The sequence below is a fragment of the Passer domesticus genome, chromosome 1, assembly GCF_036417665.1.
Source record: "Passer domesticus isolate bPasDom1 chromosome 1, bPasDom1.hap1, whole genome shotgun sequence".
NCBI classification, from domain to species: domain Eukaryota; kingdom Metazoa; phylum Chordata; class Aves; order Passeriformes; family Passeridae; genus Passer; species Passer domesticus.
In genome coordinates, this window is record NC_087474.1 from 103,422,334 (window position 1) to 103,440,279 (window position 17,946).

General features: G+C 43.8%; 1 protein-coding gene across 1 annotated transcript; it reads right to left on the reverse strand.

The window, feature by feature from the left end:
• Window positions 1-77: 77 nt before the first annotated feature.
• Window positions 78-15,296, reverse strand: CNDP2 (carnosine dipeptidase 2). Its single transcript, XM_064432034.1, has 12 exons — window positions 15,241-15,296; window positions 12,622-12,717; window positions 11,540-11,683; window positions 8,917-9,079; window positions 7,287-7,375; window positions 6,181-6,381; window positions 5,344-5,428; window positions 4,649-4,809; window positions 2,584-2,748; window positions 1,921-2,062; window positions 1,194-1,341; window positions 78-770 (listed from the first exon to the last, which is right to left on the reverse strand). Exons 2-12 carry the CDS (start codon window positions 12,679-12,681, stop codon window positions 701-703), a joined length of 1,428 nt encoding a protein of 475 aa, XP_064288104.1. The 5' UTR covers window positions 12,682-12,717; window positions 15,241-15,296; the 3' UTR covers window positions 78-700.
• Window positions 15,297-17,946: the final 2,650 nt, after the last annotated feature.

Sequence of the window (17,946 nt, forward strand, 5' to 3'; positions counted from 1 at the left end):
GAAGTGTCTCTCCCAAGTCCCCAAAGTTGCTTTCCCACCCAAGCAGTTATTTAAACCATAGAGACCAAGAGCCAAACTACAGCATGATTATTTATTATTCTTTTTTGGTAGTACAAAGGCAGCTTTACAAAAATGGCCAGTAGTCACTACCACAGTGAGATTTGTTACAACCTGATTCCCTGTAAATTGAAACCTGCAGGCAGGCATCAACTGTAAGAGACAAAGCTCTTCCAAATCACTCAGTCAGCAAAGACAGATATCTCAGTACAGCTTGAGCACATTCCAGTGTCGCCCCATAATCTTGACTACTTGTTTCCAGGACATACCCAGGAATAAGAACCTTAAATTGGCTGGAAGTTCTGCCACTGCTGTGGCTGCTTAAACTGCTGAGAGTAAATAATTCCTCTTCATTTACAGGAAAAGTAGATGAATACAGCAAACTGAAGTGATAGAGGGATGAAGTAGTGGTTCAGGACTGCTGACCAGTTAAGCAATTGTCTGTTCATATAAAGTAAGCATTTAGAGAAGTATTTTTGGTGTATCATGTCCTTTGTCAAATGGAACTGCCCCTTTCCCTCTCCCCCACCAAATCAGTGGAGTGTTGGTAGAAAAGGGGAGCCATGTAAGACTTGGTAATTGATGACATTTTGCAAGAAAGTTCAGACTTCTGATGCATAAACCAGAAGGTGAGGTGTCTATCTTAGTCCTTCAGCTGGGAAACTTCATAGAGGTATGCACCAAGCATCTTCACCCCCTGGATGTAATTGTACCTGCAAAGAAGAGAGCTTCTTTTAGCAGTGTCTTTACTGACCTTTATTCCTAGCAGATATCCTATTTGCAAAGCCCACACATCAGTCCTGTGCATGATAAACTCCAGGGGAATTGCTGCTGTAGGCAACAGGCACTACTGCCCAAACCCCTACATACTCCCTGGCAAGACAGAAACACCACCCTTGGGGGAGAGGGGAGCCAAGCCTAGAGACCAAAATATAAAACCTGCTTCTGGTTTCAAGAGTATCAATCTAGAAATCAAAATTCAGCTACAAACTAGTTACCCAACCAGTCAGTCATTCTCTCCTGGGGAGGATGGCACTTTGCCATCCAGAGGATTAAACCAAAGCAAGAGCATAGTTATTGGTGTTTTTCATAATACATGCTAAGACACTCCAGAACAGGAATAGATATTCTCTTACCTATTTAGTTTTTCATTTTGAGAGTGAGCACCATCATCTGCAGCTCCAACAGGAAGCAGCATGACATTCTTGCCTGTGGCTTCTTGAAAAGTAAGGGTAACAGGAATGCTTCCTCCCTCCCTCGTCAGGTCTGGTTCAACTCCAAAAACTAGAAAAGTGATACTCTAGTCAGTTTGAAGTCTATTTTTTCCCATGTGCCCATTTGTACCAGGTGCTGGCCAAATCAGCCAGACTGCAAAGGCCATAAAACTGTGGAGCTTCTCCCCACAGATGTAGCACTGGAATACTGTCACTGTCAGGGTTCAGTTACACACCAACACTTCATCTGAAGGCCTGTCTGTATTCCAACACAAGTTAGAGTTGCTCTAGCTGCCCAATACAATCTAGCTAAACTGATTAAGAGGGGTGCTGTGACCAAACTTCATTGAATTTGGCTTAGCAGGTGATCTGAACCAACAGTCTCATCCTTGTGCAAAAGCAGCACCACATCAACAAATTTGTCCCAAAACAGTATAAATTAATTTGATATCCAGTATCTTTCCTTCCTGTACCTCAAATTTCCATTTAAAGGTTGCACATGACATGCTTCCTCACTTAGTGAGCTAAAGTTATTAAACATGGGGGCAGAACACTTAATATTCATCAAACATGACCTCCTCAGTGTTTCTTGAGGTGCTGGAACAAGAGACTTTTAATCCTACCAGTGCCAAGTGAAAAACCCACTGACCTGTCTTCATGGCCCTCCTACCAGCCATGTAGTGGGGGTGGTTGAAGTCTGACACCCAGGGTTTTCCACCGTGGCCTAAGTAGACTTTGAATTTGTTGGGACTCCGCAGCTCCGCAAACTTTTTATTCAAGTAGTCTTCAACCTGTAAGAAAGATGGAATGATCTTATCTACTGTTAGCATTTGTATGAGCACTGGCAAAGTTCATATTCTAAAGGCATCTTAGGGACTTGCAGATCACTACAACTGGGCAGCAATGCTTTTCCTATTGCTCTTATTTTGAAGTATTCCAATGATTCTCTGCTCTGAAGTCAGAATATCTTCTTTAGGCAAATTAACAGTGTATCATAGAACAACTAGCCAGTATGTCAAACACTGCTGCTCTTGAATATGCATTTCTGGCAGCTCAAGTGCCCTACAATTAGGTTAGCATTTACTCCTAAGCCCTTTTGCGTTTAGAGAAACTGGATAATCAGACCACCACAGTCCACTGGGGCACCACAGGATTCCCTCAGTTAGCTCATGTTGGGGTGCAGTACAGGCAAGATAGCAGGAAAGCAAATGAACAGAACTGCGTTAGAAAACAGAATAACTCTTTCCCCAAGGCAAGGTGAACAGAAGTTTAGAGACACTTGTTTGCATAGCAGCAATCCATCTCAACATACATTCTTTGTGACTTCTTCAGGAGTCATGTTCGGCACAAGCCTGATTGAGAACTTGCCAATCACTTTCCTGGGAATCACAGTCTTGGCACCAGAGGCTGAGAAGGCCCCTTCAATTCCATGGAGAGACAAGGATGGGTATCTCCACCTGTGCATAAGGATCTCTCTCTGTAGAAGCAAAGAGAAAAATGCAAGGTTACATGAAGTTTGACAGAGTTCCCTAAATTAATTATTTCTTCAACTTAATAAAGAACTTGCAAGAAATAGTGCTTTTCCCCATGCAGAAATGCAGCTCATTGAAGATCACTCAGAAGCTGTTACTCCCAATAAGCACACATTTTGATAACACAGCTGGGTTCTCAGCACCTTAAGATACTCAGCAGTTCTAGTCTGGCTCTCTCCTAGCTCTCTCCTAGCTCTGTGGAACTTAGACCAGTCTGCTTTTGATTGGAACACAAGCAGCATTTATAAGGTGCTCAAGCACAGTTTGTAGGCAACATTGAAAGCTTTAATTCCCACTGCCTTGGGACAGGCAGGTGCCTTCATCACCAAGACACTGCTTAAGTTCACATTTTCTAAAATGCTCACCACTGCTCAAACTGAAGCTTACAGTGTGCTTTTCTTTATAGCATCAGCTGTATTACAAAGCCTGAACTCCAGGTTGATTAAACTGACCACCACTGCCTTCCAGGTATACTTCCTGCATTTACTCTGTTACCTTTAACACAGCTGTTCAATGCATTGGATCCTGAACTCAGTGCAGTTGCTGATTTGCCCTGAGCAGACACAGGTGCAGTGTCTCCAGCATGAGCTTCACTGCAGAATTGCAGGAGATTCAGAAATTTTGTGTACTTTATGTTAACAAGTTGGTTTTTCTCCAGGTGCAACCTGCTTAAAATCTTCTCTCAAAGCAAATGTAGCTGTCACAGTTCAAATCTCTCAAGCACATTTGCTTCTTAGCTGGAAGTTACAATCATCTCTCCCCAGCCCTAAAGCCCTTCTCGCATGCAGCTTACAAGGCCCTTAGCTGGAATTTCTGTTGAGCCAAGACTGAACAGCCTCAGTTCAGTATCACAAAGAACATCTTGCCAGCTCCTCCTTGTATCCAAGCTATAATTCATCTATTACTTTAAAGGACAAGGCTAAGCAAGGAAGCCTGTGTGCTCCCAGTTGATATAAACCTGAGCATGCCAAGACAAGGTTGAGGACATAAATTGTTACTTATTCCTATTTGAGTTAAGTTTGGAGTCCCCTGACAGTACCAGGACAGAAGACAGACCTGCACATGTAAACTTGCCTTTTACAACACCTGTGTCTGCTTTTTATGACAGGAGATGTATTTACATCTAGGGTTTTAAAATTAGTATGTAATACCTGTACCTTGTAAGATTCAATGCTGTAAAAGCATTCATTTGGAGAGCTCCCAAGATGGAGATTTAACTTTAGACATGAGTTTATTGAGCTTGAGATTGTTCAAAGATTTGAGCTGCCTAGCTCATGATTACGAAACAGTCCTTGTTTGCCAGGTCAAGGAACGTGTTCAGCATGTCAGCCTTGAATTCAGCAAAGCTAGGTTTCAAGCTCTTGTCTCACCTAAGGAGCAATCGTCTCTGAGCAACTGCTTTATTTCTGATAACCCACTGAACTTCCTACAGATGTAGAAAATCAGATGTTATATGTAGATTGTCACCTGACCTCTGGAAAGCTGCCAACATTCTTATATAGCATTAAGAGAACAGCATTAAAGTTCTGTACAAGTTACAAATACTATTTATACAGAGTAAGGAGCAAATTTAGAGTTGTCAAGACTACTTGAGTTAAACATGGGATAACCTAAGTTTTCAAGCACCTAACACTAGCAGTTCCTCCGCAAAGTGTTAAGTGTGCAGTCAACCATACAGAAAGCAAAATTATCTTCAAGGCATTCTCACCATTTTGAAGACATCAGATGAATCCTCTGCCTAACAAATTACTTAATAACATACACACATCCACAGAAGTTTGTTTCTGGTCTCCCACTACTACAGACATCTTGATCTAGACAGAGCAGTGGAGAAGTGTAGCACACCTTTGCATCATGCAGAAGTCTTGATGCTCCTACATCTTTTGCATATTCTGTCAGGTCAAAATCAATCTTCTCATATAATGCCAGCTCCTCATCAGTAACAGGTGCCACTGCTTCATTAACACCTGGGATGAGGATTTTCCCTTTCTTGTCTAAAAGAGAACCTGTAAACAAGAAGCACTTAATATCAGTATTCAACCAGAAGATACAAGATGTCATTGCTTGGAACGCTTTCCTTGGGAAACAGAAGTCTGGGCCTTCTGAAAACTCTGTAAATGCAATGGAATTTAGACTTCTATTTTCCAGAGCATGCACCACTGAGCATGGAAGACACTTAAAAAACTTGCCTGTATACAAAATGTGCACTTGCTTGCTACTGTTTAATCCTACTGCTACATTTCACTGGCTGTCTGAAGGTAGGATTCCCAGAGTTCAATATCATACCCACAGCAGAATTTGAGAAGACAGCTGATTTAATTAACATGCAAATTTGCAGCAAGATTTTAGGGAAAGCTAAGAGTAAACAGACAACTTCTTAGCAAGACCTTCACCATGTTCCTATATCTAAGGCAGTAGAGCTTTGCATACCTGGCAAGCACCATTTCACTGCTCACTGCTTTCCTACTGGAAACTCAGACATGCTTGGATGGTTTTTGCTCCAATTTTAACTGCATTCAGTGAAACCTGTGTTTTCTTACCCATTAGAGCAATGAGATCTGTCATGGCCTCATGCACCGAACCACCATAAACTCCGGAGTGAAGGTCTTTGTCACAACATTCCACCTGATTGAAGTGAATGAAGATTCAGCACAGGGGTTTTGCCATGTAGGAGGAGACTAGAACAGCCAAAGCCCAGCTAGAACTTGATCTGGCCAAAGGTCAAGCAGTGTCCCCATCATTTGTTCAAAGCAGAGGGTAGTATAGTGTCAGGGGACGAGAAAAAGGCAGAGGTATTTAATGTCTTTGCCTTAGTCTTCCATATCAGTTGTCTTCAGCATGCCCAGCTCCCCAAGCTGGAAGTTGGTGATGGGAAGATGAGGGAAGCCCATGACCCATGAGGAGATAGTTAATGACCTGCTATGTCAATTAGCCATCCACAAGTCTATGGGCCCAGATGGGATCCACCCCACCCCAAAATATTGAGGGAACTGGTAAAAACTTGTCAAACCACTCTCAGTCATCTACCAGCAGTTCTGGTTAACTGGGGATATTCCAGTTGACTGGAAAGCACAAATGTGACACCCATTTATAAGAAGGATGTATGTAGATTAAGATATCTATGCTATGAGAACTCCATTTCACTGAAAGTGCTGGCCTATCTTGCTTCACACATCTGAGAGCTATCCCACCCAGCCAAGTATAAGACAATAGCAAGAGAAGGATGTTTAGACAATTAGGAAAAACCACTCCACATAAGTAGCCAGTTCCATCTTTTCTGAAAAAAGCTACTGGCATGAAAAGGTTTACACTACCACTCTTCTCCTGTGGAAAATTCAGTTTAATAATAATGGATTGCAGTGTATTTCAGCACCTACCTCTATGAAGTAGTAGCAGATACCTCTCAAACCATAAGTAATACAAGGCTTCTTCTTGCCTAGCCAGTAGTTGTCAGAAATGCAAACATAATCCACATCTTTAAAGAAAGCATCTCGCTGAGCAAAAATCAGTTCATCAAGGCCCTCAGATCCTGATTCTTCCATACCCTCTAGGCAAAACCTAATATTTACTGGAAACTCCTTTGAAATGAAAAACAAGAACAGATTTAGAATGTGAGAACACTTGACTCCTTGAGTGATCTGTAATTTTCATCTGTCGCATTCAAAGCGGAAAAAGGGACATGGCTAAAACAGTTCCATGACAGTGGAATTTGTTAATTATACACAACCTGACTTAAAGTTTGGACTGTGCTTAAGTTGAGGGCACTTATACCACCCTTCATTTGATGGAATTCAAACTCTTCAAAGTATTAAAAACTTGTCCCCAGACCCCTTAAGCATGGGAACACAGCAGAAATCTGTTGCCAAAGGTTAGGCACCAGGCTAGGAAAATTAACATAAACCACAGGAATTGCATGCCACAGTAGGAACAGAGCTACCCTGTCTATCCAGTCTAGCATATTCTATATACCTAGACAGCAACTGAGAACTGGTTATTCCTCTCAAAAGCAACAAACCTGTCTTGCAAGACTAAGCAAACACCCTGAACTATTTGTGATTGCACATTTTCTTTAACAGAAACAAGCAAAGCTTCCAATTTTAGTGTTACTAAGTTAACCTCCTCTTAGAGCTGAGTGGCAGTGAGACATTAAGCCTTGAAAAAGGCCAAAATAATTTGACATCTTTACATTATAGTGATCACATGTGATTATTCCTCCTGCTCCACATGCTTGCATATGTATTTTCCTTCCCACAGATTTCATTAAACGAAAATTGTTAGAAGTGCAACCTAAGCATCTATAGGACTAACTTGTCAGCAAGTCAACTTAACCCTACTAGGAAATCAGGAAATGTACAGTACTATTGCATCATTCCTCCAATCAGCTGAATAAGCAGGCTTCCCTCACAAGGGTTTGTGGCTTGGATAACATTTATTGCTAGACTCAGCTGTGTGTGAAAAGGCAGAATATGTTTTGGGCACATACCTGATTAGTTTTTTGATAAGCCTCCAAGGCATTCAGCCAGGCAAGCACTGGACCTTTGTCATCTGTTGATCCTCTCCCATACAACTTTCCTGTAGAAACAACATACAAATTAACCAGTGGGGAAAAAAACTATTATGAAGTTTCATCTCTTGCCTAGATGAGAACATTTGGTTTTGGGTAATACTTTCAAACCTGCTTATATAAAAACCTTTCACTTCTGATTCTTCATAATTAGCAGTTTTACATCCTGCTTTACATACCCTTTCAAGAGTGGGATAGATACAGGACTGCAATAGCTCTCCCTTCTTAGAGAGCAACCCCTCCTCTTCCCCCGGCTGCTCCCTCAACAGGAGCTTACTAAAGGCCAGGAAAAGACATGGCTGCCTTATTCTTCACTATAATATAATTTTCTACAAACACCTCAGTATACAGAAACAAGGTTTTGGCTTTTAACAGAAATCTATCAAGTATTATCTTCAGTTCAATAATTCTTTGTTTGAAGAGGAAAAATTCAGTGGCTAGTGACAAATCACTTCTCTGGATTCTCCAGATAAAAGAGGATCTCCCTAGAAAGGAATTTAGTCAAAGATAAGTCTCACAGGCCACAAGGAATTCCAAGGAAATTTAGTACATGGGATCATTACAGAGGCAGCTATCAGTGCAACTCAGCTGTGGCTACAACCCCTCAGCACTGCATGTAACCAGTGACAGAACAGGCCAGACAGCTTGCAAAGGTAAAGAGCCATAGGTGAACATCTCCTGCATGGCCAGGCTCCACAGAGACAAGCCACAGCCAGTCTAGGTCTTCCTAGGAGATGCAATAACTCAGTTTAGTAACTTGGACTCTGCTGCCTACAACTAAGTGCCCAAGCAGAAGTACTAGCTGTACAGATACTCCCTTCTCTGGCAGTCATTAATGCTTATGGAACACAAGTGGTTAATGTCCTTCTATTGATATGACCTTTAACACTGAGAAGGTGAAACAAAGAAGAAGCTGTTGGTAGCACCAGCTTTTAATAGAAAAGCAAGTTTTTCTTGACTGCTGGCAGTGTTGTTTCAACAGGAGATACTTACTGCACCATTGTTTCATCCCCATTTATGGGAGAAGGACAAATTTTGGGGCACTACCTCTGCAAAGAGGCTCTGTAGTACTCATAGTAGAGCAGTTAAACACAAGGCAACCCAAAGAGGCTGCTGTGCCACTCCTGTCTCCAGGCATAAAAAAGTTGTGTTGTGTATTTTTTCCTCAGTAATGGTCAAAATTCCTGCAGTCCGACATGACCTTACAGGCTTCAAGCTGTGAACAGGAAGTTAGTTCTAAAAAGCTCTCTGGCAACAAGCTAGCACCATAGAAGGCAGCAGTTAAGATTGTAGCTACAAGGAAGAAAACATGCAAATTACAGGCTAGACTATCACAAAAGGAAACAATCTCAAGAGTAGCTGAGATTTTGCAGCTAGACTTTACCATTTTCCCACCTGCACATTTTTACCTCGACAGTGTTAAATAAACACCCATACCACTTCTTATCCTCTTTGCCCCTTTCAATCAATGGCACAGCTTTGGAACAATTGAGGAATACCACACTTGTTACAGAAGAGTTCATCAGTTTGTGAAGTCCACTGCTCTTACCATCTCTTTCTACCAGGGTGAAGGGCTCACTGTCCCAGCCATCCTCTAGTGCTGCTGGCTGAACATCCAGGTGACCATATACACACACAGTCTTTTTGCGGGGATCCGTGCCCAGTGTTCCCAGAACAATTGGCGGTAGGGGGATCTCTGATCCGTCAGGCAGCTAGAAATAGGAAGGCAGAAATTTTATTAAAATGTGGTATTTTATGTCAGAGTTTTAATCAGATACATTAATTACCTTAATTACTGTGGAGGTTATGAGAGTAGAGACACAGAAAGCTAAAAAAACCTAATCTACTTAAACCAATTGCCAGAAGCAGGGTGACAAAAAAGGCCCAGTGGCATCATGCCAGTTAGTTTCCTGACAAGTCCCAGTAACAGCCAAAATGTTTCTAAGCCACTTAGAACTGTTAGCTTTAAACTACCAATCCTACATCAGATTTTAGCAGAGCAAGCTGACTGCACGCCAAACTGCTATATCTAATGCTGACCTAAGCATAAGTGATAAACTCCATTCAGTATTGCTTGTCACTGCACTTTCATCCTGTCCACAGTATAGCTCTCTGGACAACAATTTCCTGACAGTGGTAAGGCTGGGTGTAACATGTGCCTACACCCAAATAAGATCAGCATAAGAGACATATTTCTCAGTACCAGCCTACACTGTTACACTAAGGGCAGGATAGTGCTGATGAACTCAGTTCAGGAGTTCAAGAGTTGAATTTAGTTTAATCCCTTGGAATACTCCATAAGCAATTATCACATGCTATTCCCAGTCAGCAAGTATTTCCCTTCCAGTGAACATGTACTTCTACACACTGTTCAGCAGATGCAAGATCAGCTTGACTTTTTGCTTATATGGGTCCTAAGCTCCAGATTTTTATCAACAGGTTACATGGTCCTTGGCCAGCTGCAGCTCTACATGATTAAAGCACTACTGCAAGAATTTACAGTAATCAACACCATAAATTGCTGTGCAGCTGTAAAGCAACTTGGATCTGACAAGTTCAGTTGCTTTACATTGTCCCTCACAGATATAGCAGCAACACACAATACACTGACTAGCTTTCTCTATACTTAATATAAAACAGAACACTGAAGGTAGCTCTTGCAGATGGATTAAAGTTACCTAATAAAAATATTACGTATAAAACTTTAAAATCAGTTCTTGCTACCAAAAAGTTACAGTGATGAAAAGAACAACTTTGTCTCTGAATTAACTGAAACACTTTTGATGGGATTTTAGGCTGCAGGTAGTAGCAGAGCTAGAATTAACCTACAGATTCCCTCCCAAGTCAGCCGTTTTCCTGCTGGAACTCATAGCTACAAACAAGTGTAATTCAGCTGCCCAAAGCAAAAACTGCTCAGAAGGCTCCCGTAAACACAGCTCTCACTCAGCAATCTTTCACACCAATTACAAGGACAATCTCCTAAAACTAGTAAACACTGCAGTACAAGGTTTTTAATGTCACTATCCAAATCCTAGTCTAACAATTTTGGTATGGGTCTTGCTCTGAGGCAGGTAGTGGCTAGGCATTGGAGAGGAGGAGCATATCAAGTGGATATTTCCTAGGAAGAGATTATCATTATCATTCTTATAGGCACATACATTTCTCAGGGGAAAAAAAAAGGGTCTGGATGATTAAAAATGAGGAGGGAAGTAATTCTTTTAATGATACTTTTGTATCTAGTAAGGGTGCAATGCAATCCTGTGACAAATGTAACACTTCTGAAAGAGTCCAGAAGTCTTTTGGCAGACTTACTGAAGCTTCAGTCAGTATCTTTATAGTCTATGGGTCTAAGGACCAATAGCAGCCTCTTGTTTAAATGTCTAACATATTTGTTTGCAGATGCTCAGTTCAAAAAGTATTTAACACACATTTAATGCAGTCCAAAATTTAATTCAACATCTTTAATTGGGTCCCAAGGTTTACTATAAACAAAGATTTTTACCAGAAGGTTCAGACTGTGTGGCAGCACAGACATTATCCTACACCCCAAAAGGCTTCTGCCTTTCTAGGCCACTGCCCACAGGACCTTTGTGTGGTGATCCTGACCCAGAAGTCCATCAGGCACCAAGGAATTACTGACCCACAAAGATAACCTGGATGGCCCAAAGCCTGTGCCATGCTATGCTGCACACAGTTTCATCTTTCTCCCTGTGCTGTGCATATCCCTGGACTGCAGGATATACTGAGCCACTTGATTGTAACCTGAAGGCAGCTCCCACTGGGCACTGGGGATTACATCACCTGCATGTCCTTGACTTAATCTAAAAGTGCATCAAGATATTCTCACACAAAATCCCTTTTGTGAGTGGAACTGAACAGCTTGAATAAATAAAATTGAAAAAAAATTCCGTGCATGGGATCTGCACGGTATGTTGGATGCTGGCTGGATGCCTGCTAGATGCGGCACAGCATGGAGATTCCAGTATCTGCAGGGGCATAAGAATGTCCATACTATCATCTTTCTTTATAGGGATAAGTCCAATAAACAGCCTTCCAATGGAGTCCAGGTGCCTTTCATACTGGGAACATAAGAAACCAGCACTGTCATGCAAAACACCTTGTCTTCTAAAGAGATTTTTTCCTACTAAGCTGATGTGGAGATGCTCACATACCTTTTGTTTCCCAATATCCATAAGTTTGGTTGTGCCTCCCAGTCGCTCAATCTCCTTGGCAGCAACCTCCATCATGCGCTTGATTTCACCCCTCTTCTCCGGCCAGGCTGACACACTCTGGATTGCCACCCACTCTGCCAGGCGCTGCGGACATGGAAGAGCTACAGGTTTTACTACACAACAGGCACCATGCAAATACCACCACACCTTGGAATTCAACAAACACTGGTTTAAGTCAAGCTCAAATTGAGGCAAATCAGCTCTGTCCTCTGCTTAAAGAACAACTTGTAACCAATAATATTACTCTCAAAAAGTTCTCTAAACCTCACTTGCCTACAGCTGTCCCTGCTGCATAGCACAAAGTCTACAGAGACTTTGGACAAGTAAGCTTAAGAGTATCACAGCTTGTGCCCTTGTAGTTGTTCTTTAAGTATCCAGAAGCAGCCAAAGTCTTTTGGGCCTCACAAAAAGGCTACTTGAGTTGTTCCTCCCTGTGTGAGTTCAGCAAGAACAACTGGCAGAAATCAAGCTGAACACCTGGCACAGTTCATGCCTGACTTCACAGTGCTGCACCACTGATTCCTTCATGGGTGAAAGGGATTATAATACAACTAAACAGCAGGTCAGCTGAGCAGCAAAGTACTTCTTTGGAGAGGGTAACCGCTCCCTCTGTACCCCAGCATAAACTGTTTTATACAAGAACACTTTGTTCCAGCCTCCTTTATAATATACTTCATCTCCCATCTCCAAAGGGAAGAAACTATAAACCTAGTTTGGCATTCAGAAACCAGTGTCAGCTTCCTGTACCTCTAAATAGGTCACTAGTTTCACTATACACTAATAAATCATTTCCTAATAAATTTGCCATGGACATTAAGGTTTTTGAACAGAACTATACCTACATTTAAGAGAGTTTTCTGGCCTGACTCAAATCCCTCACACTTGCTGCCTGCTCTCCCCTCTCTCTCATTGCTTGAGATTATTATATCATATAGATGCAATAACAAGCTTGAAGCTGATAACCTAATTTCTAATATCCCATAGCTGCCCATGCTGCAGGAAAAAACTCAAGAAAAACTTACCTGAACATAGAGGTCCTGGTGTTCATCAATGTATTTAAAGAGGGTTTCAAGAGCAGACATTTTGGACTAGTTTTCAGAACAGTGATTTTGAAGATTCTGTGACAGAAAAATAATTTAGCTTTCACAGGGTTAAGAAGTGACAGTCAGTAGTCAAGAGCCACAGGAGACTTTCACCTTTCAGCTTCTAATGCCACACACCAAGCTGTACTAATATAAAACTTGAGGCCTCTCCCTTTCATGAAATCACCACAGTGAAGTGGCTAAACAAAAGCATATTTAAATTTTAACACCACTCTTTATGCCTCTCCCCTCAAAATAACTTTGAAAGTTAAACTGAGTAGTCTTGTCTCTAGAGAGACTTCAATGAAATCATACCCTTCATTTTACTGCAGACTTAGAGGCAAAATCTTAACCAAGTAAAATGCAACTTCAAAGAGATTTCATTATGAGTTCAACTAATAGCATGCCATAGGCTTGAATGCTGCTAGCCATGCCCAAGAAAGCAGCAGACTTTGTGCTCTGCAGAGGAGGTTAAAAACAAGCAGCAGGAAAACTGCTTTCTTCAGCCTTGAGTCTCAGCCTGCCACTCAGATTTCACAAATAAGGCCAGAATGAAGGCATGGGAAGCCAGCCCCAGCAGGGCACGAGCAAGTTGTTAGTGATGACTTCAGTGCTAACACTTCCTTCTTTTGTTTTATTTCAACTGAAGTTCACACGAGAAAACCCAAGACTCCTTTTCAGTTTACTGGCTCCCTTACCAGTCTGAAAGCAATATTAAAAAGAAATACAGTCCACTAAAACAACAAAGCAAACAAGCTTAACTCTCAAGTTAGAACTAATGATACAGGATCTCATCTAAGCCAGGAAAACAATGAGCTTTACAAATCCCAGAATGGCTAAGGTTGAAAGGGACGCTGGAGGTCAGCTGGTCTAAGATGTGGCTCTACAACACATTACTCAGGATAGTGTCCAGGAGCCTTCTGAGTAACTCCAGAAGAGGCTCCCTAAGTCTGCCTCTGGAATCCAAGTGCCTGGACTAGGAGAAAAACTCTAGTGTTCATGTTCAGCAGCTCCAGCCACTGTGATTCAGTATTTTGTTGAGTCAGCTTTAAGCCTTTCTTCTGCTTCTACATGGCAGTCACAAGACAGTTGTTAAAACATCTGACTGCTTGCCTTAGGATTTCTTGAGCAGCTGACTACTCTACAGATCTGAAACAAATCCTTTGCAGCTGCAAGTTGTCCCACACAATGTTCTGCAATACAAGCACCACCCCAAATTTTCTTTCAAGCAAGGTTGTACTTGCACAGATGCTGGTGTTTGACATACAAAAATCCTTTTCATCACCAGAGATAGCATCGCTTTAATGCAAAGCATCCATCAAGTTTAAATTTGGATAACTACTTTTTAACACCAATTAGAACAACCCCAAGTCACCAGACAGGTAAGCATTCACTGTAATAGTCATGTAAGGTGACAACTGAACACCTTCAGAAGGACTACAGAGACATAACCAAGTTAAAGCAATGCTTCTCTCTGAGGTTAGGGTTCCCCAATGAAGCCACGCTCTCACACACAGCTAGAGCTCAGGCAGGATTCATGTGGCACTTTTCAGGAAACCAGCACACAGCATCAGCCCAGGGCACCTGACCCTCCCCTTCATTCAACCCATTTCTATAGCAACCTCAGAGGTCCAGCTCCACAGCACAGACACAAAACACAAGTTACTTGGAGGCTGACTTTCTGTCCAACACAAACAAGAGCTGAACTACTTTGTTAAATCAGGGACTACTTTAAATATCACCTTAACCATAGTTAAATAGTTCTGAAAGCACAAGGGCATTGAATCACACAAGTCATAGTGAAGAGTTACAAAGAAGCCTGCTCCGGAAAGCTTCAAACTACAAAAGTAACTATTGGTCACTACACAGCAACAGGCTGGATGTTATTTCCCCCTTCGTCTGCAAAACCAGGGTTTGAACTTCCTGCCAGTCCTTCAGAATGGAGAGCTCAACCCTTCCTACCTATGCTGAGGAGGCTCCACAGTTTTACGTTTTCACAGGACTACACAAGTTGCACCCTGAAATAAAACAATCCAAGGGACTATCATTGCACCATTACAACCTTGCCCTCCTTATCCGCAAACAACATCAACATCCCAGAGGAGAGCACTGAACCAGGAGCGCTCCACAGCCAGGCTGGAGCCCCACGCTCCCGCCGCAGGCTCAGCGCTCCGGGCCGAGGCTGCCTTGCAGGTTAAACCTGCCTTTCTTCGCAGCGTTTCGCAGCACCGCGACGAGCTCCCGTCGGTGACAGCCTCGGGACGGGAGGGAAGCAGGCAGGCGCACGGCAGGCCTCCGAAGGACAGCCGGGGGAAGGCTCGCAGCGGGCAGGAGCAGCTTCTCCCCGGGGCCAGCCACGGCGCCGCCGCGCCCCGAGGCCGAACAGACGCTCGCCATCGGGGCACACGGAGCAAGGCCCGGCCCGCCGGCAGCGCCGCGCACCCGGCATTCCCGGCTCCTCCCCGCCAGGCCGGGCAGGGCCGCGGCGGCCACGCACGCCGGTGCCGCCGGAGGACAAGACCAAGGGACGCGGTCCGCCCGAGCCCTCCCGACACTCACCCGCCGATCGCACGCCGCCGCGCTTCCACCTGGAGTAAGGAAAACATCGCCCCCCACGGCCCTTTAAATACCCCCGCGTCAGCCCCGCCCCGCGTCACGTGCCGCGCACGCCGGCCAATCCGCAGGCAGTGAACTCGTCGGGGGCGGGACTTGAACGGAGAAGGGGCGGGGCCTCAGAGGAGGGCTGCGGCTTGCCGGGGGCGGCCGCTGTGGGGGGTGTAATAAAGGGATAGAATATATCTATATAATATCATATATAGGCGAATATAACACGGGGCCCGGGGCAGGGACCACTCTGGAGAACTGAATTGTTCCAGCCGAAGCTGGGAGTATATTTATGATCTTCTATGATTTGTGACTTAGATAGGTTTAATAGATTTAGATGTGGTTCCTAAAATCAGAATTAATTAGAGAATATCCCAGGTTGGAAGGGATCCACAAGGATCGCCAAAGTCCAGCTTCTGGCCATGCATGGGACATCCCCAAAAAATCCTACCTGAGAGCCGTGTCCAAACGCTCCTTGAGCTGTGTCAGGCTGCTGCTGTGACCTTCCCTGGGGAGCCTGTGCCAGTGCCCCATGCCCAGGGTGAAGAACCTTTTCCTGATATCCAACCTGAACCTCTCCTGACCACTCCAAGCCGTTCCCTCCGGTCCTGCCACTGGTCACCACAGAGAAGAGAGCAGTGTCTGCCCCTCTCTTCCCCTCACGAAGAAGTTGTGACTGCACTGAGGTCTGTCCTCAGTCTCCTCTTCTCCAGGCTGAACAGACCAAGTGACCTCAGCTGCTCCTCATACGGGTTCCACTCAAGGCCCTTCACCATCTTCATAGCCTCCTTTGGATGCTCTCTAAAGGCTTGATGCCATTTTTATATTGTTGCACCCAAAACTGCCCCCAGCAGTGGAGGTGAGGCTGCCCCAGCTCAGAGCAGAGGGGGATAATCCCCTCCCTTGCCCAGATGGAGATGCTGTGCCTGATGCTCCCCAGGACACACCTGGCCCTCCTGGCTGCCAGGGCACTGCTCAGGTTCAGCTTGCCATCAGCCAGGACCCCCAGGTCCCTTTCTGTGGCAGTGCTCTCCAGCATCTCATTCCCTGGTCTGTACGTAGAACCAGGATGAAATTACATAGCTGGGAGCTCAAGAGCTGGAAACAAGTGAGAAACGGTGGGGCATGCCAGATGGTCTGTGAGCTGCCGTGGGGGAGAGCGACATAATTTGGGAACTTGGCTGGTGGGGCAAGGTAAGTGCTAGGGCCTTGCACACGGCAGGTCCGGCTGTAGGCCGTGCTGAGCCGGAGATTCACTGGATGATGCCATCCTTGGTTTGTCCCCAGGGAGCTGCCTGGAGCTGGGGCTGCCCTGGTGTCCCCCAGACAGCCAGCTCCTGGCTGGGGATGGGATGGGATGGGATGGGATGGGATGGGATGGGATGGGATGGGATGGGATGGGATGGGATGGGATGGGCCCTGGCTGCCAGGCTCTGCCCTGGCAGGTCCCCATAGGGAGCTCCTGCCACTCTTGGCAGCCCAGACTCTGGGGACACCCTGACACCAGGACACCTGGCACTGTTCTGTGTTGGTGGGAGAAGAGATGGCAAAATGTACCCAAAATGGACAAATGGAACTTAGAAACGGGAGTAAAGTTTCTGTTTACACTTATGTTAGGAAGAGTCTTGCCTGGAAGCAATGGGAAAAAAAGATTTAAAAATAAAAAAAAATTAACAAAAGGAAAGAGAAACTTCCTCTAAAAAGCAGTTTGTTGCATTTATGAAGGGTATTAAGTAACATGACACAGATAATTTCTCGTGACCTATTTTATTCTCATCTTCCTACATGGAAGTAATCTTTGGTACTTTTTTCCAACATCCTTAAAAAAAAATTCACAAACCAAAATAAGAATCAAGGACACGAGCTGACAAAAGGAAGGCATTAAAGAAGCATTTGTTGTGTAGCAAATGTTGTGCACTGTATTATCAGTTTTCTGCAAGCCTGTATTGATCTAAATCCACAAAGGATTATGTGAAGAACAAACACAAAAACCACACAGTAAGTTACCTGAGGGAAAACAACAACTTTTTTTTGAAAGATAACAGGCCCAATTATCAGCTTTGAGAGCCTTGTAAATTGTCTTTATGGAAACACAGTTTTGTTTAACAAGGCTGTTAATTCGGAGGTGAAAATAATGTATGCATGCATAAAACCCCTTTGGGAATAGAGGAGAAAGGAGGGGTGGGAAAAGACACATTTATCAGAAATGGTTTAGGGACAGGGAATGACAAAGCAAAGTACTTCATAAAGAAAATATAAGAATGCTCAGCATTATGTTGTCCTGACCAAGATATCTAAATATCTAAGCTGTTCTGTTTCTTTTTTTAATATGTTGTCCTTGAAATAGTTTTGTTCTAAAGAAATAATTTGTAGGTACTTGTGCCATTGCTTTTAATCACAGGGATGTAGCATGTATGAGTCAGCTGAAGCAGGAGCAGCAGAGTAAGTGAGGAGCCTGGAACATAAGCACTGGTCTGGGAGAGGACAACTGTGTGAATCAGCTTTTTGGATGGCTCTGAACTGAGAGCCGCAGGGCTGGGGGAGGCCAGCAGAAATGCCATTAATAGTGTGGCTGTCCTTTCTGAAAAATTCCATGCAAAGTGATGAAAGGGGACAGCAAGTTCCTATGGATACTACAGTACACATGCAAATCTCACTCTT